We start from the raw sequence: 23,131 nt of genomic DNA on the forward strand, positions 1-23,131 counted from the left end.
CGAGTTTCCTCTGGCTTCACCCTGCCTAGGCATAGTTCATCATGGATGGCATGTTGGTTCAGTGGTTAGCACTGCAGCCTCACAACATCAGGGACATGGGTTCAAATCCACCCTCAGCTGACTGTACATGTAGACTTTGCACATTCTCCTTGTATCTCCGTAGGTTCCCTCGGGGTGCTTTGGTTTCCTCCCACAGTCCAAAATTGTGCAGATTAGGTGGATCGGCCATGCTAAATTGTCCACAGTGTCCATAGATGTGCAAGCCAGGTGGTTAACCATGGGAAATGTCGGGTTACAGGGGTTGGGGGCTGGGTCTAGGTGGGATGCACTTTGAAGGATTGGTGTGGACTCAATGGGCCAAAAGGCCTGCTTCCACACTGTAGGGATTCAATGCTTTACAAATATCTAACCATGTTTAATATTGTCTCCTGTTGATAGTTGCTGCTGTACGAACCTCTAATCTTTCAAAGGAGCAAAATGAACTACAGCAAGAGCAACATAGAAATCTAAAGGTACATTCATTATGGGAAGCTATTTAAATCATATTCACAGCTATTTTTAGTTCTGGAATCATTGAAATCAGTGAAATGTCAGGGGTTTAAAACTGGTACAGAATTGGCTTGTTTTGGTGAGAAACACTTGGATAAGTACATGAAAAGAAAAGATTTGGAGGGATATGGGCCAGGAACAGACAGGTGGGACTAGTTTAATTTGGGATTATGTTCATCATAGACTGGTTGGGCTGAATGCTCTATTTCCATGCTGCATGACTCTATAAGAGTTTTGACCTGTTGTTTCTGGGATTTAGAAATTCTAATGTAGCAGTTAAATATGTCATATTAATGTCTCATAGTGAGAGGCTTATCACTTCCGTTAATTTGACCATATGCAGAGAGAAAATGTAGGTAAATGGGAGCAATTAGAAATAGGGTAATTCACAACGTACACTTTTTATATTTCAGAGTTTGCAACCAAATCCAAATCTCAGAACAGGAACATCTTTTGCAGAGGATCTTGGTGCCAATGGATATACGTCAGGTTTGCAGAGCTTCGATAAAGTCCCAAAATCTGAAACAAATAATCAAAAATATTCATCAATTACTGATGATCTCCAGAAGTAAGCACTACTATATTGACTAATTTGCCCTACTCAGCAATATTGGAGACTTTTATTCCCTTTTTTTGTAGTCCGCCAGATTTACTATGTACAAAACAGCCTTGATTATCTGAATGAAATGGGCGGGGAGTATTTTGTTTGGATGACTTTATTGTTCAGATAATGAATAGTGTTTTTATGGGACTTTGAGATCTTGCTCAGATAATCCGAAATTCGGATAACTGATGTTTGGATGACCGAGGTTGTTCTGTACATCAGTAAGCCAAAGCAGTTTTAAAAATAACATATCCCTAATGTTAATGGCTATCTCAGTTGGCTGGCTGACACATTTGCAATGCAAAGTGATGCCAACAGTTGGGTTCAATTCCTGTTCCAGCCAAGGTTATCATAAAGAACTCTCCTCAATCTTTCCCTTTGTCTGAGGTGTGGTAACCCTGATGTTGAACCAATACCACTCCCCTCCCCTCTCTCTCTCTCTCTCTGCCTTATGAGAGAGCAGCTGTACAGTACAGTAGGATTATGGGATATTTTTTTAAACCAAATTTTGTTTATTAAATCAAAGTACACTTTAAAACTGCTGCAATAATCTTACCCGTCAAGTGATCTCATTTACATGGACTTGTGTGAAGGTCACAAAAAAACATGTGATCAGCCTGCTTTGTCCCAACCTTCACCTAGTGAGATCAGACAACCTCCTGCTGAGCTAGCTAACTTCACAACATCTCCATACAGATCAGCTGTGCACTTTTACACAGTCTATTCTTCTGCAAATGACCACTGTCAAACATCACAAACATATTATCTTTCACATAGCTAGTTTGATTAATTGCTTATTAAGACTTGCTTGTGTCTCCCTGGAAAAAGGCTTATCTCTTGGACCTCGCAATCTTTGATCTCAGGCCAGCTTGTCAGGCTGCTCACTACCTATATACCATTCAGTTAACTGTATGATATTTATATAAGAGCTCATAACACTTATATAAGCACACACACATTCCTTCAGCAAAATGCAAAACACTTTAAAAGCACGGACTCTTCTAATCTATAACTCATCACCAGGATTCGTATGTATTATCCTCAGTTTATTTCAGCTATCAGCAAATTTATGTTATATATACAATACCTGTCTGACCTTTAACTATCAAATAAGTCCTTAAAAATAGCAAGTTGCATTGATGAATCATGTTTTTTCTAATTAATCTTTTAATATTGAACACATTATTTGCTGAAGCTTAACCACAAAATTAACAAGGCTCCAACACACATATTGCTGCTGTTATTTAAGAAGGATCTCTGGGAGAGGTTAGTTGGCCATTTGTTAAACGGTCCAACACTGAATATCTTGATACTCAAGTTTACTCTTGTGAACATAGAATGGGACTTGGGTGAGGACGTTGAAGGGTTCTGGTACTCGAAGTTATATGCTGAAGCAGTTCACTTCTTTTAGGGAGGAAAAATAGAACATTTAATCTCATATATAGAAAAAAGATTTGGAAGTGGAATTGGCAGACAGGGAGCCTGCAAAATGCATCAAGTGTCCATCTTCCTCTGTCCCAAAAAACACTTTCACCCTTATCAAAAGTCCTCTTTGGACTTCAGTCTCCTTCTCATGGGTTCCACTCCACTTCTCCAGTAGCTCAGTGATTAGCACTGCTGCATCACAGCGCCAGGACCTAGGTTCAATTCCGGCCTTGGGTGACTGTCTGTGTGGACTTTGCATGTTCTCCCTGTGTCTTATGGGTTTCCTCTGGGTGCTCTGGTTTCCTCCCACCGTTCTATGCATGTTGGAGGATTAGCCCTCCTACATTGTCCCATAGGGTCCAGGGGTGTGCAGATTAGGTAGGTGAGCCATGGAAAATGCAGGGTTTGGCAGGGTGGAGTGGGGGAGGTGATGGTGGGTAGCATACGAGGCTGGATCTGGGTGGGATGCTCTTCAAAAGGTTGAGTCAATGGGCTGAATAGCCTGCTTCCACAATGTGGGGATTCCATGATGTCGACCCCCTCCCCGACACCAACAAACACATACCTCCCTTTCCCTTGCCTCTGATTCTTCCTCTTGCCTCTGATTCTTCCCTCACAAGATCTCCTGATCCTCAGGCTTCACTCCTCCCCAGCCCAACTCCACTGAACTCCAGGCCTCAATAATGATTAACTGAATTTGCTTTGCACTGATCTTCATCAAGCAGATGACAGATGATTGCTGGCTGTCAATGATGAGAAACTACACACCAGCAAGTGGAAACATTGATGGTAGAGTGTGCAATACAGGGAGTCAACATGGACAGTTGTGTGAAGCAGTTCAAGGCCAGATATGGCTGGAGCTATACTATTGTGCCTCTTCCTGGCCCCAATAAGATCAGTTTAAAACATAACTTTGAGTCTCTACTTCTTCCCTAACAGGCTGTGCACTGCTCACTAGGTCACTAAAATCACTTCAGAACCCTATGTATGTTATAAGGTTTTGGTTAGCTTGTGTTATTGAGGCTGCTGCTGGGACAGCTTATTTAAGTTTGCTACAGAGTGGGGTTGGATTGGTAATTCAAAACGACCTAATTAGAACATCTGTTTCATTTGCTTTAGTTCCTGAATAACATTCACTATTGATATGTATTTTATAAATTATCCTTTTTTTGTATTAGTTATGAAACTATAAAATTGTTTTATGAATAATTATGTGAAGCACAATGAAGTCAAAGCTTTTTACGTGCTTCAGCCTGCCATGTTCTGTTATGACATTCCATCTGTTGAAAAGACCCAAAGGTGAATGATGAGCATTTTAGAATTTAAAAAAAGTTATTTAACTTTCCTTGCCAAAATATTATTAAATCCTATAATGTTATTATAGTCTCAGATATTTGGCAAAAACTTGAAAAATGTGAAACATATTAATTCTTTGGAGTTTATCAAGGCATGATAAAATTGACCATACCCCCTACAGGGCCTTGATGCAGCCCAGAGCCTGAGAGCTTGGTGCAGACTAGGCTGTAGGGTCCCCTGTTAATCTCTACTCATGATCTCTCTTTGTTTCTGTTGTTTTTTTTTCAAACCTCCCCTAAGAAATGTTTGTATTCAGTTTGATTCTCAATTATATTTTTGAAGTGACGCATCGTAAGCAGACTTTTCTTCTTTATCAATTTCTTATCCAGGGAGATTAGTATTTCTTTACCTGATCTTTCCTTTTTGAGGGAGTATTCCTTGACTTTGCCTCAACTGTTTCTTTGTTTAGGAAGGCAGCCCATTTTTCAGCTACAGTTTTACCCACCAACCTTTGGTTCCAGTTGATCCAGCCTAGCTCCATTCTTGTGCCATTGAAATTGGCTCTCCCAGTTTATTTTCATTATTCTGGATTTGGCACTGACCATTGGCCAAGACCTTATAAGCATTGTCTGTTGAGTGCTGCCCCCACTACTACTTCATGTGCGTAACTAATCAAATTTCCAAGAACTTTGATCCATCAGTGCCTGCTTTTCTTGTTGAACTGCTATAGAGAATTCTCCTGAATACAATCTATGAACACTCCCCCCACTCTTCCTTTTACACTACGACTATCCCCATCTGTTTTGCAGTAGTTTCAAATCCTCTATTAGAACTACTCTAAAATATTTCCACTTATGTAATTTTTCTGCACTTTTGTTCCTCTACAACATTCCTAATAGATGGTTGTCTGTATGTTGAGCAATGTAATTGCACACTTTTTATATACTTTAGCCAATTGATTCTGTCCTTGAACCCTCTGGGACATCATTGTCCAGCACTGCAAAGCTCTCCTTAGCCAATACTGCAACCTCCTCCTTTTCTTTATTTCCAATTTTTTCTGAATATCTTGTCCGCAGAATTTTTTAACATCCAGACTTGACATTCCTTCAGTCAAGTCGATGTTATCATCACAACGTTCTAAGTCCACATGATAATCTATGCCTGCAGGTAATAAATTATGTTTACTATATTCTGTGCATTCACATGCCTACAATATTAGCCTGATTTAGATTTCATTTTTTTCTCCCTTACTCAGACTTCATCAGTTATGTTACTATTGTCTATTCTACTGCTGCCTGTTTCTCTTAGTATTTTGTGCACCCTGATACTCCTCCCTGATATTATTTCCTGGTCTCAGACCCTGCAGAGTTAGCTTAAAGTATCCAGCAGCACTAGCCAAATGCCCAGAAGCATTCACTCCATGCTCTGTTTAGCTGCAATGCATCTGGTTTGTGCAGAAGTCAATATCTTTACTGCCAGTGTCCATTCTAAATCCCTTCCTCCTGCATCAGCTTTACAACTATGCATTTATCTGCTTTATTCTCGAATTATTACTTTTGAAGTTTTGCTGCTGCCTGTTTTCAGTAGCTTGCTTCTGAAGTTCTGTCTGCAGGCCAACATCACACTTCTTACCTAATACATTGTTACCAATGTGGACCATCTGGTTATTCCTCATCTCCATAAAGCCAATCTGTGATCCTTGATTCTGATACCAGGGAGGCAACATACTGTACTGGAGTGATGTCTATAGCTGCAGAAACATCTAATATTCCCCTAATTAATGAATCACTGACTGTTATTGCTTTTCCTTTCTTCTTCCTTTTCTCCTGTATAGCTGAGCCTCTCATGGTCCTACAAACTTGTCTCTGGCTGTGCTCCTCTGGGCAAGCCTTCACCAAGTTGCTTGTCAAAGATAGTATTACAGCGGTGGAAAGGAAGATGGACGAAGATTTGCCATCTGAGGTAGTTTGGGTTGAGGTTAGGAATAGGAGAGGTGAGGTCACCCTGTTAGGAGTCTTTTACAGGCCTCCTAATAGTCCTAGAATCGTTGAAGAAAGGATTGCGAAGATGATTCAGGAGAAGAGTGACAGTAATAGGGTGATTGTTATGGGAGACTTTAACTTTCCTGATATTGATTGGGAAAGCTATAGCTCAAGTTCGTTAGATGGGTCAGTGTTTGTGCAATGTGTGCAGGAGAGTTTCCTGACACAATATGTAGATAAGCCAACAAGAGGTGAGGCCATACTGGATTTGGTTCTGGGTAACGAACCAGGCCAGGTATTAGAACTAGAGGTAGGTGAGCACTTTGGGGACAGTGACCACAATTCGGTGATTTTTACTCTAGTGATGGAGAGGGATAAGTGTGTACTACAGGGCAAGAGTTATAGCTGGGGGCAGGGAAATTATGATGCGTTGAGGCATGATTTAGGATGTGTGGATTGGAAAAGTAGATTCCAAGGCAAGAGCGTAATTGATATGTGGAACTTGTTCAAGGAGCAACTATTGAGTGTCGTTGATAAGTACGTACCTATCAGGCAGGGAGGAAAGGGTCGTGTGAGGGAGCCGTGGTTTAATAAGGAGTTGGAATCCCTTGTTAAATGGAAGAGGGCGGCCTTTGTAAAGATGAGGCGTGAAGGTTCAATAGGGGCAATTGAGAGTTATAAGGTAGCCCGGAAGGACCTGAAGAGAGAGCTAAGAGCAGCAAGGAGGGGACATGAAAGGTCCTTAGTTGGTAGGATTAGGGAAAACCCTAAGGCTTTCTATAGGTATGTTAGGAATAAAAGAATGACTAGGGAAGGAATAGGTCCAATCAAGGATAGTAATGGGAAGTTGCGTGTGGAGGCTGAAGAGATTGGGGAGGCGCTGAATGAATACTTTTTGTCAGTATTCACTCAGGAACAGGACATTGTTGTCGATATGAATACTGAGGCACGAATAAGTAGAATGGATGGCTTTGAGATATGTAGAGAAGAGGTGTTGGAAATTCTGGCAAGGGTGAAAATAGATAAGTCCCCTGGGCCTGATGGCATTTATCCTAGGATTCTCTGGGAAGCAAGGGAGGAGATTGCAGAGCCATTGGCCTTGATTTTTGTGTCCTCTTTGTCGACAGGAGTAGTGCCAGAGGACTGGAGGCTAGCAAACGTGGTTCCCTTGTTCAAGAAGGGGAGTAGGGATAATCCTAGTAACTATAGGCCAGTGAGTCTCACTTCTGTTGTGGGCAAAGTCTTAGAGAGAATTGTAAGGGATAGGATTTATGCACATCTGGATAAGAATAATGTGATCAAGGATAGTCAGCATGGTTTTGTGAAGGGCAGGTCGTGCCTCACAAACCTTATTGAATTCTTTGAGAAGGTGACAAAGGAGGTAGATGAGGGGAAAGCGGTAGATGTGGTATATATGGATTTTAGTAAGGCGTTTGATAAGGTCCCCCATGGTAGGCTACTGCAGAAAATACAGAGATATGGCATTGAGGGTGAGTTGGAGGTTTGGATTAGGAATTGGCTCTCTGGAAGAAGACAGAGGGTAGTAGTTGATGGCAAAGGTTCATCTTGGAGTGCCGTCACTAGCGGTGTTCCGCAAGGATCTGTTTTGGGACCATTGCTGTTTGTCATTTTTATAAATGACCTGGAGGAAGGGTTAGAAGGTTGGGTGAGCAAGTTTGCGGATGATACGAAAGTCGGAGGAGTTGTAGACAGTGAGGAAGGATATGGCAGGTTACAGCGGGATATAGAGAAGCTGCAGAGCTGGGCAGAAAGGTGGCAAATGGAGTTCAATGTAGCTAAGTGTGAAGTGATTCACTTTGGTAAGAGTAATAAAAAGATGGGGTACTGGGCTAATGGTAGACTACTTGGTAGTGTGGAAGAGCAGAGGGATCTTGGTGTCCATGTACACAGATCTCTGAAAGTTGCCACCCAGGTAAATAGTGCAGTGAAGAAGGCATATGGCGTACTGGCTTTTATTGGTAGAGGGATTGAGTTCCGGAGTCCTGAGGTCATGCTGCAGTTGTATAAGACTCTGGTGCGGCCGCATCTGGAATATTGTGTGCAGTTTTGGTCGCCATACTATAGGAAGGATGTGGGTGCAGAGGAAGTTTACCAGGATGTTGCCTGGTATGGTAGGAAGATCCTATGAGGAAAGGCTGAGGCACTTGGGGTTGTTTTCATTGGAGAAAAGAAGGTTTAGGGGTGATTTGATAGAGGTGTACAAGATGATTAGGGGGTTAGATAGGGTTGACAGTGAGAACCTTTTTCCATGTATGGAGTCAGCTATTACAAGGGGGCATAGCTTTAAATTAAGGGGGGGTAGATATAGGACTGATGTTAGGGGTAGGTTCTTCACTCAGCGAGTCGTAAGTTCATGGAATGCCCTGCCAGTAGCAGTAGTGGACTCTCCCTCTTTATGGGTATTTAAGCGGGCATTGGATAGGTATATGGAGGATAGTGGGTTAGTGTAGGTTAGGTGGGCTTTGATCGGCGCAACATCGAGGGCTGAAGGGCCTGTACTGCGCTGTATTCTTCTATGTTCTATGTTCTATGTTCTAAGTTGGGGGCCATAGGTCTCATTAAACTTCATAAGGGATTGTAATTCTTCATGTTTGCTGATCTGGGCTTGAAACTCCATTTCAAGAGTTTGTCCATCATGATTATCTCACTAACAACTCTTGTTCTGGTTCACTACTCCACTGGACCCTGAAAACCTGACTCCAGTACTTAATTACAGGCATAGCATAGGCACAGCTCCAGCTTTTCGCTGACAGCTTTTCAATCTAGAACTTTTCTATGTTTTCCTGGAGCTGATAGAATATGAGTTCCTAGATTGGGCTGTTAATGTAGTCCAATCAGGGAGCCCTGGCTGACAGATAAAAAGGGGCATGAGAGAGACACTGGGAGCTAACTCTGAATGAGGTAGTAACACATAGTAACTCAAGGACTGTTTATGTGTAAGTAAATGGTTATTTGGTGATGGATACGGCCTCTGTGGATTTACTTCAGAGACTACTCTTTGTCTCCTTAACATAAGTGTGTCTTCTTTGAACTCTTCTTCAGTGATCCCCAAAGAATCCTATTAGGAACCTTGCAATTAGCCTTGCCCCCTATGGTTGGACAGATTTGAATATTGCCACCTACCCACTCTTGAACTGTGTGATTCATTTGAACACGTAGCATTCTAGACACAATTTGATTGGTCAAACTCCTCGACTTTAAGCAAAACATACTTTATTTGTACACCATAGCTAAAATGCAGATAAAAATAAAAGATTCAGCTTTACTGTGACTCAATTGAAATGCTTAACAAAATTACGTATTAACTATTACTAATTAACTGTTCCAATATAGTAGCATCCCAAAAACACAAGGCAAATTCAGTAAAATGATTGTCTGCCATGCTATTCTAGCAGCCAGAAGTGAACCCCAGCTTTCATCTGTAACCGAGAGAGCAATAAGAGTGTCCACATCTAGCTTCAAGACCCCAGCAACTGCAGAAAGATAAAACTAAAAATCCTGGTTCTGCGGGAGCTTGACTTCACCCATTCAAGCTGCTTTTATTGATCCAATTTTAGAAAATGCCCAAGGCCTCACAATCTGTTTACTTAACTAGCTTTGAGCTGATCACGAGTCAATTCTGTCTCATCCTTTCTTCATAAAAAGAAACCAAGACAAAATACATTTCATAGACTCAGAAAGCATGGAAACAGACCCTTCAGTCCAACCAATCTATGCTGCACATGATCCCAAACTAAATTAATCCCACCTGCTTGCTTCTGGCCCATACCCTTCCAAGCCAGACGTTGTAATTGAACCTACATTCACCACTTCCTCGGGAAGTTCATTCTACACGTGAATTCTCTGTGTAAAAAACTTTGGCTCTCATGTCATTTTTAAAATCTCTCTCCTCTCAGCTTAAAATTGTGTCCCCTCATCATGAAATCCTGATCCTAGGGAAAAGACAAATACCATCTATACCTCTCATTATTTTATAAACTTCTATCACATTGCCTCTCAACCTCCTATGCTCCAGTGAAAAAACTCCAAGTCTATTCAGTCTTTCTTCGTTACTTAAATCTTCCATGCCCAGCAACATCCTGGTAAATCTCTTCTGAACCCTCTGCAGCTTAATAATTTTCTTTTATACATCGTAATCCAGAAAAGGCTCCACCAATGTCCTGTACAAGTCAACATGATTTCCTAATTCCTATATTCAAAGGACTGAGCAATAAAGGAAAGCACGTCAAACACCCTTTTAACCACCCTGTCTATATTCTTAATGCTATGGTATTGTCACATCTTGTTTGACTGATGATGTCGTTATTAGGTGGATGGGATTTTTGTGAATATGGCATTCCAGGGTACGTTTACAGTTTGTAAGGTACTTGCATTTGTTATGACTATATGGGAGCAGGTTGGGAAGGGGCAGAGCTAGGTATGGAGTGTAAGTCTTTCGGGGTCATGCCTGAGATGTTGTTGGGGTCTTAGCCTTTATTTCTCCACTGACCAACATTTTTCCCCTCAGCCTGGGATTATGTTCTCTCTTAGCTTTCTACCACTTTCACCTCTGTCTGGATGAAGATTAAATATTCTGTCCTTCTCCAACATTTGATCTGTGCCATTGTTGGACCTGGATCAATGTTTTTGTTTGAGAGACACGTTTCATAGACCAGAGAAAACAATGGGAATTAGTGACCTGACATCACCAAAAACCCCATTTTGCATTTGCACTGGGGAAGACATCCTTGCCATATCTTTCATAGGATGGTGTAATCGGGTCAACAAAAAATGAGGAGATCCAATATAATGTCTCTAATATCAACATTTTAATTTTTATCGTCAATGAATATAATTTGTGTCACATATTTACTGTCTTCATACAGGCTGTTGGAAACTTCCACTCCAGGTGAAGAAGATAGTGATCCTGAAACAAGTCTTCCTCCCCTGATTCAAGCACTCACATATGATCATACTCAGGAAATTAAAAAATACACGCAAGAGAAAATACTGATGGTACTGTTATGAATAAATGTTTGTAAGATTGTTTTGTTGTTGGAACTGCCTCTTTAATTTAAGGTAAGATGGAAGGATGAAGGAGTCCCTGAATTCTACTCAACAACTAACAGTCGCCTTCTTTCTATGAGCTAGTAGTGCCCTGGTTGACTTAGTGTGAAGAAGGTGCAAGATGTCCACACCTGTAGGCAATGAGAAGATTAGTAAAGTTAGTTGGAAAATGGTTAGTCTGCAAGACTCACAGGCAAGTGTAAAATTTGTCAGGTTTTAAAAACAAGTATGATTTCAGCTGTAAGTTTAATTCCAAGAGAGAATGAGTTTGGTGTTAAGAAAATGGCCTATTATTATTTCTACCAGGATATGTGATTCACATTGTCAGGGAGATAGGCTTTGAGAGCAGAGAGGTCAACAAAACACAATTACATGATGGATTATGGGTTTCTTACAACATCATTGTAAGAAATCTATAATCATTGAACTTCACAAATATAAGTAAATCTGCAGCCATCTGAGAGACAGAGAACAGGAAATAAGGCAGCCAGTCCTGCACCTGAAGCAAAGAAAGTATATGAGTTTGTTGTTTCAACATGCAGATCTTGGCTGGGAGTTTACATTCAGATTGAGGAGACTAGATTAATGAAGATTCAAAGGAGGCTGGTAGCCTTAACTTGAGCTGGAGTGAAATGTTCTCCTTTGTAAACTGAAGTTATTCCTGAGATGAGCAGCTGGCTGGCTAGAGAAGAAAAGCCATCAGGAACTGAGCATAAATATGGACAGGTTCCAGGAAAATAAAGAAGGGACAGCATAACATATATCCAGGGCTTAGGAGTTTTGGTTATGTTGAAAGTTAAATGGGGAGTTTCTCTTCTATGGTTTAGACTAAAATTTCCCAGTTAACTGGCGTTTGAACAATGTTGCTTTTAGTTTGTTTGTTACAGTAAAAGTCTTCAATCTTGAATTCTTGTGTGATCTTGCAGTCAATCATTGGAAATTTAAATATAATTTCAAAAGTTATCCATCTCTTAAGGAATCATAACAGTACATACGTGCAAATTACCTGGTAGAAACAAATGTTAGATGCATTTAATGAAAGATCAGTGTGCCATTTGCAGGTATGTCTTTTAAATGCTTTGATTTGCTGCAATGTTTTAGTCAGAGCACATTTTTCTGCCACCAGTACTTTAGTTATGAACGCGTGTTTGCAAAAGAGCATTGTGATACTTGAAATTCTCCTACCTACCATCAGCATCAAATTTGGGATGGCTTGGTGCTCATGGCATGACCACTGCCACAGAGCAATTATTGCTGTTGCAGCCTTGAGGCAAATTGATGGTTGTGCCAGACTGGGATCTGTTTTATGTTGGAGTTTTGGACTGCCTGGAAACAGATTTGAGAATGCTAAGTGCACATCATATTGGCCCTTTGTAACCATCAGAGAGAATATTACATTCCTATGATCTTAGCTGATTTGAATCAATGTTCCATGTAAAAGATAATTATTTTTTAATTTGTTCAAGCCATGAAGATATGACTGGCTGACCCAGCATTTTTTGTCCACTTTGCAACACTATTGTCCTTTACCAAGTTAAGTGCAAAAGTTTTGCTTGTCCCTAATGCACATGTACACATCACTAATTCTATTCACTCCTTAACTAATTTAAGCCTTGCCAGATACACTATGCACTTTTAATGATCCTAGCAACTGGTACTTTGTGGTTTGTGAAGTATTTAATCATCACTAAATCATCTGTATCAATAGCTATTTCTGGATCCTAATATCCAAGACAAATGTGTAATGCAGTTAAAAAATAATAGTTATTTTAATTTTTTTACGCTATATGCATTACTTTATGTATTGTGTCCAAACAATCAGCATTTTAACAAGATGTATATTTAAAAATGAAGACGTAAACTGAGTAAGATAATGCATTATTCTTCTGAATAGATAATTTTTAATAATTTACCCTGCATGAACATTGAAGGAGTAAATTGTACAAGATCTGTTCATTTGTTCTGATTTGCCCAAGATATATTTGTAATTTACTTCCCAAAACCAAATTAATCGATTCAATTCAATAACCTGCCTATAAGTGAGGGTAAAACAAAGAAATTTAAACTCTAATACAAATTTCATGAATACTTACATTTGTTGAGATGAAAATTAATCTACAGAAGAGTCTTTTTTAGGAACTTGAGGAGGAAGAGAAAAAACAAAAACTAAAGCGGCGAATACAACGAAAGGGAACAGAGCATGCACAGCCTGCCACTGTCAACGTCAGGGTGTCCAAAAAGATGGTAGCACGAACAGCAGACATTCGACTTTCAGACAGAATGTTTATTGACAAAACCTATCTTCAACTATATCCTGCTGTATACAATCACATTGAAGGAGAGGTATTTGTACATTGTAAAACTATTATTGTTTTTGATTAAGTAATTAAATAAGATCTTGCTGAGCAAATAACAATGATTTAATAAAGCGTGCATTAATTAATGGACAGATCATGCAGCAAGTTCAGGGTTTAGGAAAAATTATGTATATGGATTTTCAAGTTTGCTGGTTGGTTACTTCATTTCTTGCTTTGTGAAAGTGACATTTTATTCATAATTCCCTGATATTTTGAAGAGCTTGTTTGATTTAAACATTAATTGCCCATTGTACTTATCACAAAGTTAAGATTATTAACAATGTGCAAATTCTTAATGTAATGTAAATCCACTGCTCTAACCCAGAAAGGGCATGACTGAAATTGGTACAGATTCATTCCTACAGGTGATAACTTGTTTTTGAAATGTTTAAAAATGTCAATTTTTAAGTTATATTTTTGTTCTTACTACTTTCTTACTATCTTAACCTAAGTTTTCTTCTCTTTATTAATCTTCTGTACTTGATTTGGCTGTAATATGCACTTAAGAAGGCAAGTAGTGAGGATGACACAAAAAGTCTGCAGAAAGATATAAACAGGTTAACTGTGTGGGCAAAAACTTGGCAAATGAAATACAATGTGGGAAAATATGGTGGGAAATTCGGCATGAAGAATGCAAGAGCTGAATATCATTTGAGTGAAGAAAGAGTACAAAAGCTGCATAGAGACATTTGGGTGTCCTCATGCAAGAATCACTAAATGCTCGCATACAGGTTCAACAGGTAATGGAGAAGACAAATAGAATGCTAAGCTTTATTTAAAAGAAAGTATAGAGTACATGGTATAAAATAGAGTAGAAAGATAGGGAAGTCTTGCTAAAACTATGCAAAGCACTAGTCACACTACACCTAGAATATTGTGAACAGTTTTGACTTCCTTATTTAATGAAAGATGTTTTGGCATTGGAGACAATCCAAAATATGTTTAACAAATTGAACCCAAGTATTTTCTTATGAGGAGAGGTTAAATTGTTCTGTATTCATTGGACAAATTCATTTAGACAAATGAATGGCAACCTCACTGAAACTTTTGATCGACTAAGTGAATTGATAGACTATGTGACTGGGTAAAATTGTGGCAGATGGAGTTTAATGTAAGCAAATATGAGATTATCCATTTCAACTGAAAAAAGATTGATAGGTAACTTTCCAGATAGTACTCCCAATTGGAGAACTTCGAACAGATCAGGGCATCACACATTAGGAAGGAAATGTTGGTCTTGGAAGGAGTACAATGTAAGTTTACAAGAATGACGCTGGGACTTAAGGAGTTAAGTTATGAGGAGAGGTTTATACAAATTAAGAAACAAAACTAGAAATTGTTGGAAAAACTCAGACCATCTGTGGAGAGAAATCAGAGTTAACATTTCTGGTCAAGTGATCCTTCCGCAGAACTGAGGAGTCTGAGGAAGGGTTCTGAAGAAGAGTCATACACCAGAAAAGTTAACTCTGATTTCTCTCCACAGAAGCTGTCAAACATGCTGAGTTTTTCCAGCAATTTCAGTTTTTGTTTTTGCTTTACATTTTTTATACAAATTAAGCCTTTTTTTCCCCTACAATTTAAAAGGTTAAGGGGTAACCTGATCAAAGTCTTAATGATATTAACAGGAAAGAAACAGGCTGAATAGATTATTTCCACTGGTTCGGGATTCTAGAATAATCTGAGAATTAGGCCCAGACCATTCGGGAATGATGTTAGGAACCACTTCTACACACAAAGGGGTAGATGCTTGGAACTTTCTTCCACAAATCACAGTGATGATGGATCAGATGTTAATTTTAAATATGAGGTAGTCTATTTTTTATTAAGTAAAGGCATTAAAGAGTATTGGCCAAAGGCTTGATTATGGAGGTAGACCACAGATTAGCCATAATGCCCTTGAATGGCGGGACAGGTTCAAGGGGCTGAATGGCCTACTCCTGTTCCAATGTTCCATTGAAACTGATGAGGACTTGATGAGGCAGATGCTGAGAGATTATTTCTCTCTGTGGAAGAATCTTGGATCAAAGGGCATAATTTCAGAGTAAGTGGTCACCATTTAATAGTGATGTGGAGCAATTTCTTCTCATGGAGAATAGTAAATCTGAGGAATTATTTATTACAAAGAATTTTGGTTTGGGTCATGAAGCATGTTTAAGACTGAGAATTTTAGTTAGTAAGATAATAGGAAAAAGATAGGAAAGAAAAGTTGAGGATCATTAGATGAACTATGATCTCATTGAATTGTGCTGAAAGGCCTATTTCTGCTTCTACATCTTATGGTCTATGAACTCTTTCTCTGTCATTTTTGTTTTTTTCTTTGAATTCTCAAATCTCGTTAATTAAGGAGAAAATAATAGTTTTCATATGGCAGTAACAGTACCTGAAATGTGCAAATGCTCTGATTTTTCAATAACCATAACAGGCTGTTCAAAGTTCTTGTTGGTATTGATTGCGTTTATTTGTTAAAGAAGTGAGAATTAAGTGAGGTAAGTGTATTTCTTGTAATTTTCTTAAAGATTGACTCAGAAATGGTAAAAGAACTGGACAGCGGGTTGTCCCATGGGGAAGAACTCCAAGAGATTTATAAGGAGCTTTTGAATACAATTCCAGAAGACTATCTATTATTTGACCGGGTAGGAAATATTTATTGTTATGTATGAATTCAGTGAATTATAACGTCCTTTAATGTGGATTCTTAGCATGTATTAAGCTGTCCAAGTAGCTGATCACATTAAAACATTCTTACTGACAACCAACAGGAAATGAGTTTCACTAAAATCAAAAGATTTTTAAAAAAATTTCATGGAGAGGAAAAATAAAGATTAGGACACAGACAAGAGGCAAAGATAGAAGTAAAATATTCTGAAAATACATTTTTCAAAAAAAAAGTCTAGCAATTAAGCATAATGGTAAAATTTAACAGCACTCTACAAGAATAAAATTATTTTGTTCAGAGCTGGAATTTCAACAATAGTTACGATTTATGTTGCCATTAAAAGCTGTTGTGTTTGATTAAATAAGGTATGACTTTTTATGGGGTTTCTAACAGCAACACGAGAATGGAATAAGGTAAAATTACATCATGGGAATTGCTGTAAATGAATGCTACCATTTGGGTGGGGGGTCAATGGTAGAAATCCCAGTACTGAACAAGGTAGTACACTAAGTAGTAGGCTGCATCTTAAGGATTTTCATGTTAATTTGATCTTTTTGCTAAGTCTTGACATTGCAGTATGTTTTGTAGAACTAATGGAGGTGAATGCTGATAGTTCACCATCAAACTCGCCAGGCATGCAAAATATTTTGTTTGGAAGACAAATGTTAAATATTCATTATGATCTGTTCCAAGTTTTCTGTACACACATTTTTCTTTTCTCTTGAAAGGGCTTTGTTTTTCCTTTATCTTTACATATTTATAAAACAACGTTGTGACATGTTAGTGAAATTCTGATATTGCAGATTTTTAGGAGTAATCTGTCACAAGAGTTTTAAACTCTGTAACCTGTAAAGAAAATCCCTTTAAATTAAGTTTCAAGTGAAACAAAACAGAAATAGCTGGAGAAACTCAACAGGTCTGGCAGTATCTGTGTAGAAAAAGCAAGGTCAAAGTTTTGGACCCAATAGGGTCCCAAATGTTCACAGGAGCTTAAACATTGAACCTGCTTTCTCTCCACAGATGCTGCCACATTTGCTGCGTTTTTGTTTCAGATTTCCAACATCTGCAGTTCTTTGTTTTAAGTCTTAAGTGTCCTTTCAAGATGGTAGGCGCAGCACACAACTGTCGGTTCCATTGAGGGTTCAAAGGCTGTTGAACCATATTATCTCAGAACTGATAACAAAGGAAAATATATATAGTTTAATTAATCCATGGCAACACAATACGTTTAAATGTTTAAAAATTCAAAACTTCTGTGAGAACAGGGAACTGGGAGATTCCAAACACAAATTTAAAAGGAAGTTCCAACACAATTAACTTTGCCTTGTAGAGCAATGGTTCATTTGTAATTGACATAGCATCCATTTTGCTTTGGTACTGATATGACAAGCTGTGAGTCACCATTTTAGATGGAATTGCAACAAGAATTTTGAAATACACTGGCTATGAGAGAGGGTTCTCAACAGAGAAGTGGAGGAAGGGAATCCAGCGAAAGCACTATTGTACTGAAGTAGGCTGGCAAGCACCGGAACCTACAATGCCATAAAAGTATAACAAAGGAGCCTTTGTTCCATTCTAAAACCTGGTATGCTCAATCCACCTGTGGCAGAACCTCCCCAATTATTTGACTACAAAAACCATTTCATGTGCAGAATTTTGACTTCAAATCTCCAATCATTTCACTTCAAAGAAAAATCTTCTACCGAGCCAAGTTTGAAATGACAGAGACTGATCTTAGTTTTATCTTTATAAGTATATTTATCTGTAACTACTTTCAATCTTTGCATCTGTCTTTTAGCTAATAACTGTCATTGTTTACTTTTTAACTTAGCAATAGTTGTATATTAAACCAACCAGGTGCTGCGGTTTCCTCCCACAGTCCAAAAATGTGCAGATTAGATGAATTAGCCATGCTAAATTGCCCGTAGTGTAAGGTGAAGGGGTAAATATAGGGGAATGGGTCTGGGTACGTTGCGCTTCGGTGGGTCAGTGTGGACTTGTTGGGCCGAAGGGCCTGTTTCCACACTGTAAGTAATCTAATCTAATCTTTTTTAAAACATTTAGGTGTTAGCTCTTTTTAAATTGGTGCACTCAAAAAAACTGAAAGAGGGCTAAATCAGTGTACTCAAAACTTGTAGTTCACAATTTGCTCTGAAGACGTGCCTGTGTGGTCGTGAAATTTGGGTTTTCCTTGATTTTTTTTTTGTCAGTGTACTTCCATGTCGGCCATGTTCACGAAAATTGATTCCCTGCAAGACCTGCTAAATTTAAATTTTATGGCAGCTAGTATTAGTGAGCCGCAGCTACATGGAAGTACGCTGTGGCTCACTAATACTAGCTGCCATAAAGTTTAAATTTAGCAGATCTTGCAGGGAATCAATTTTTGTGAACATCTGTACTTCTAAATTTGGCTTGCCTTGGAAGAGTTATGCTTTGGAAATTCACTGGTAGTAATCTCAAAGTTAAAGGACTTGAGTGAATCAGTATTACAAAATGGATCCAAAATGGATCCAAATGTACAAAGGTACTTATCACAGGACATGTTTTCATTCTGTTCTTTAGGATCCAATGGTAACTTCTCCAGCGGTGGATGTACACCCTTCCAAGTGTTTTGCATCCTACATTCTGTCCAAGAACAAAGAGGAGCGTGCCATTAATCCTGAACTGAAATTATTGAAACCTAAATTTGGGACTGAAAGGTAGTGTTTGGGTGTCATTTCAGTTTGCTTTGAAACTCAGGGATACAGGCTTGAAAAGTCATTATGAATGTGTTAATATTGCAGTGTTAGGAAACTGCAGGAGAAATTTTTTCAAAGGAAAATAATTTGAATTTACTATCCATGAATCCGCTTGAAATAGTATAATTTTTTATCTCTATATTTCTACACATATGACATATGAATCGGAGCAAATGTAGGTCACTAGGCCCTTGAGCCTGCTCTACCATTCAATAAGATCATTGCCGATCTAATTTCTCCATATACCCACCTAGCACCGATAACCTTTCATCTCCTCGTTTAACAAGAATATACCTGGAACAAAAACAGAAATTGCTGGAAAATCTTAGTAGGTCTGGTGGCATCTGTGAAGAGAAATCAAAGTTAACACTTCATGTCCAATGGCCCTTCTTCAGAACCCTCACTGGACCTGAAACGTTAACTCTGATTTCTCTCCATAAATGTTGCCAGACCTGCTGAGAATTTCTAACAATTACTATTTTTTTTATATTTCCAGCATCTACAGTTCTTTTGGGTTTTTTTGTGTCAAAAATATAACTATCTTTGCTTTAAAATTATTCAAAGACTTTCTCCCTCAAAGAACATGGTCTTTTCTCAGAAAGATTTCTTCTCATCTCTCTCTGAAATGGATGACACCTTATTTTTGAACAGTAACCCTAGAGCTAAATCCTCCCTCAAAAGGAAACATCCTTATCACATCCAACCAGTCAATACCTCTCAGCATGATTCAGTCAAGTCACTTTATTCTCTTCTGAACTCCAGAAAATATAAGTATCCAAGTCTAGCCTCTCCAACATTTCCTTGTTACCTGATTATCTTGAACTTTTTAAAATGCCTTGTTAGAATGTCTTTCAAAGAACAGAGAACAATACAGTGCAGGACCAGGCCCTTCAGCCCGCCAAGCCTACACTGACACATTTTGCCCTTCCATTCTAAAACTGTCTTCACTTACAGGCTCTGTATCTCTTTAAGCCCTTCCTATTCATGTATTTGTTCAGGTACCTCTTGAATGCTGCTATTGTGTTTGCTCCCACTACCTCTTCTGGCAGCACATTCCAGGCAATCACCCTTTGTGTGAAAATCTTGCCTCGCAACTGCCCCCCCACGTATCCCCTAGTAATTAAGCCATCCACCCTGGGAAAAAGCTGCATACTTCCCATGCTATCCATCCCATTCATAATCTTGCAAACTTCTATCAGGTTGCCCATCAATCTCCTGTGTTTCAGTGAAAATGAACCCAGTCTTTTCCCAAACCTAAAATCCCACATTCCAGATATCATCCTGGTAAACCTTTCTGTACCCTTTCCAAAGCATCCACATCCTTCTGATAGTATGGAGACCAGAACTAAATGCAATAAAGTGCAGTTTCTTCCAAAGACAAACCTTCCATTGCAAGTATTAGTCTATAAAGCATAGTCTAAATAGCTTCCACTGTATATTTTCTTAAATGAGGAGACCAATACTATGCACCGTACTCCAGATGTGGTATTCCTGGTGTTTGTACGACAGAAGCATAACCTCCTTGCTTTTGTTTTCATTTCCTCAAGTAATAAATAAAACATTCCGTTAGCTTACCTAACTATTTGCTGTACTAGTGTACAGGTAATTTGCAAACATGCAATTGTATACCCAGATCCATGTTCATGCACTCACTGTTGAGATAAAATGCCCATTTATTTTCATTCTAATTGCTGAAATTAACAATTTCAAGTTATCCCTAATTACAGTCCATTGACCAGACCTTTGTAGCTTTCTTATATATCTTCTTCAAAATTTAATTACTTACCTATCTTTCACCGACAAATTTAGTAACCATGAATTTTGTTCCTTTGTCCAGCCTATTTCTAAAAATTTGTAAGAAGTGGAAACCCCAGCATTGATTCCTCTGACATGCCACTCACTACATCTGGCCAAATAGAAAATTATCCATTTATGCCTACTTTCTGTTTCTTGTCATCTAGCCAATCTTCTATCCATTCCAATAGGTTACCCCATATCGCATAAGCTTTTAATTTCCATAATCACCTTTAAAGTGGCACTTTGCCAAATGCCTTTGGAAATCCAAGTTCACAATATCCACTGCTTCTCCTTTATCTACAGCATGTCACTTTAAAAGAGATGCAGTTAATTAGTTAAACATGATTTCCCTTACAGAAAATTATGTTGACTCTGCCTGATTACCTTAAACTTCTCTAAGCATTCCTAACATTTTCCCTATGATAAATATTAAGCTAACTGTCCTGTAGTTTTCTGCTTTCTGTTTCTCTGGATAGAAGAAAGTTATGCTTCTGTCATACAGAACACTGGTAATACTACATCTGGAGTATTGTGCATACTATTGGTGTCCTCATTTAAGAAAAGTATAAATACAGTGGAAACCATTTAAACTGTGTTTTGTAGACTAATACTTGCAATATAACTTGAATAAACAAGTTATATTTGCTACTTTCAGCAATTTCAGTTTTAATGCAATCCTTCCGGTACCTAGAAATTTTGGAAAATTTGAAACCAATGCATGTTTTGATCAGACCCTGGGCAAGGTTCTCCAATTCCAGATAAGATGTTAAGTTTTTGGGTGAGGATGGATGTACTGGTGCCTCTTTATTTACTCACCTCCTCAGTTGGTTGCAACAAGGTTACTTCATCAAGGACACCTCCTTTATGGACACCTGTGTCTCAGGCCCAAATTAACTTATGATATAAAAGAATCCAGTTGAATTGGCTTTCTTGACTCAATTAAAAAGATCAGTTTATTAATCATTAAATGTATGGAGAATTAATAATGCTACATAGACTCACACATTAGAAAGAGGTGAGTTCAAAAGAATAAAAGTTTTTAAAAAATGAGTCTCTGACTTGTCCACAAGGATCAGACAATTGGCCATTGGGAACCGTAACAGTGGAGGTTACTAGCAGTGTTAACGTTGGGAGTTGAATAGCTGGTTTCTTGGTTTTGTTGGCTGTCTGAAGTTCCTTTGCCCAGATTCCGTTGTTAAATCATTTGCAGCACTTAGAGTGAGAAAGTCTTCCTTTTGTTGTCCTGCTGGCTAGCTGACCTTTAGCACTCAGAATGAAACAGGGTCTTTATCTATACTACATGGCTGACTAGGAGTATTGATTCAATTGTGACTTTCACAGCATGCTAATGCTTGAACACAGACTGGTACGTGTGTGAATTTTCAGGTCCACTAGCACACTTCTGTAGAGTGGGAGCTGGCTTCTTAATCCCACTCCTTATGTATTCTTTAAGACAAAAATCAAAACATAACTCCTGTTTAGGACATAACCTGCAGGGGGTGACTTGCTGTTGAGTACGGGTTCATCAGTCCCTTGTTACCTTTGTGGTCACAAGAGTTCACTGTTCAACCTATTCAAAGTTTTCTTTGAGTTTCTTTAGTTGGTGTTTCCCTTATGTCCCACACAGAATTTTCTTTTGCACCTGTGATTATCAAGAAGAAGAGAATAAAATGAACTCTACTGCTGTAAAATCTTGCATTATATTCAATGCTTCAAGATGAGGCCAGAGCATTGTGACATTTTATGTATAGTCCACGAAAAAGTACTTTTCACTGTACTTTTATATACGTTACAATAAATCTAAATCTAATTTGTGAAGTAGTCCTGTTTTTTAAAAAAACACATTTTAGAATTAGGGACTAAAACGTCCATCATATTTAGAAATTCTGACCCATTATCCACTCACTTTTCGTGCCAGAAAAAATTAAATGGGATTCATTTCCATTTAATTACAAAGAGTGAAAAAGAGATGAATATATAAAACAATAAGCACACTTTCAAACACACATTCATTCTCTGAATCTTGGTCAATTCCTCTTCAGTTCCAACTGGGTCTCTAGATTCTGGGCAAGTTGTCTGCAATCAGATTTGATTTCATTATAATGTTGTTAATTTTCAGGTGACATTGTTGAAGGAAAGAATTAAAAATGAATAAAACAAGATTAACTTGGCCTTCTAGGTCTTGAAATCTTTCAACAAAAGCTGTGGTCATTATAGGCTTTATTCTCTCACTACCCACTTGGAATATTATCTTGAAGTGTTTCAGAGCTAGTAATAAATCTACAGTTTCCTTGTCTACAATGGAGTAGTTCCAGAATGGTCTTTCTTTTGAAGATACATCTTCCTGAAGGGGAACATTCATCAATGTTGCAAGCGTCAATGGTTACTTTCAATGCTTGTTTAAAGGTTGGAGCTGCAAGCCAAGGCTCCAATGTGAATGTGACCTTCTGTTTTGCAAAAGCAGTTTGACGTTTCTCAGTCCATACTATCCTTGCTGCTTTTCTATAATAGATTTGTCAGCAGCGCAGTGGGGCAGACCTTTGGTAGAACTGACATGCCCCCAAGAAACACACGATTTCCCGTTTTATTAAGGGAATGGGAAACTATACTACTGCTTCCAACTTTTGCAGCACTAGACAGTACTCCTCCTTGACTGACGA

At 38.5% G+C, this 23,131-nt stretch overlaps 1 protein-coding gene across 3 annotated transcripts in view; it reads left to right on the forward strand.

Annotated features, from left to right (window-relative positions):
- LOC140466814 (coiled-coil domain-containing protein 87-like) overlaps window positions 1–23,131 on the forward strand; it is a 101,720-nt gene that overhangs the window by 26,047 nt on the left and 52,542 nt on the right. For all 3 annotated transcript variants that reach the window (XM_072562465.1, XM_072562467.1, XM_072562466.1), the window contains 6 exons: window positions 439–512; window positions 963–1,117; window positions 10,743–10,872; window positions 13,060–13,266; window positions 15,797–15,913; window positions 18,499–18,635. In XM_072562465.1, the coding sequence (XP_072418566.1) occupies window positions 439–512; window positions 963–1,117; window positions 10,743–10,872; window positions 13,060–13,266; window positions 15,797–15,913; window positions 18,499–18,635 (820 nt within the window). The remainder of the gene's footprint in view (window positions 1–438; window positions 513–962; window positions 1,118–10,742; window positions 10,873–13,059; window positions 13,267–15,796; window positions 15,914–18,498; window positions 18,636–23,131) is intronic.

Source organism: Chiloscyllium punctatum, chromosome 44 (genome assembly GCF_047496795.1).
Source record: "Chiloscyllium punctatum isolate Juve2018m chromosome 44, sChiPun1.3, whole genome shotgun sequence".
In the NCBI taxonomy this organism is placed as follows: Eukaryota; Metazoa; Chordata; class Chondrichthyes; order Orectolobiformes; family Hemiscylliidae; genus Chiloscyllium; species Chiloscyllium punctatum.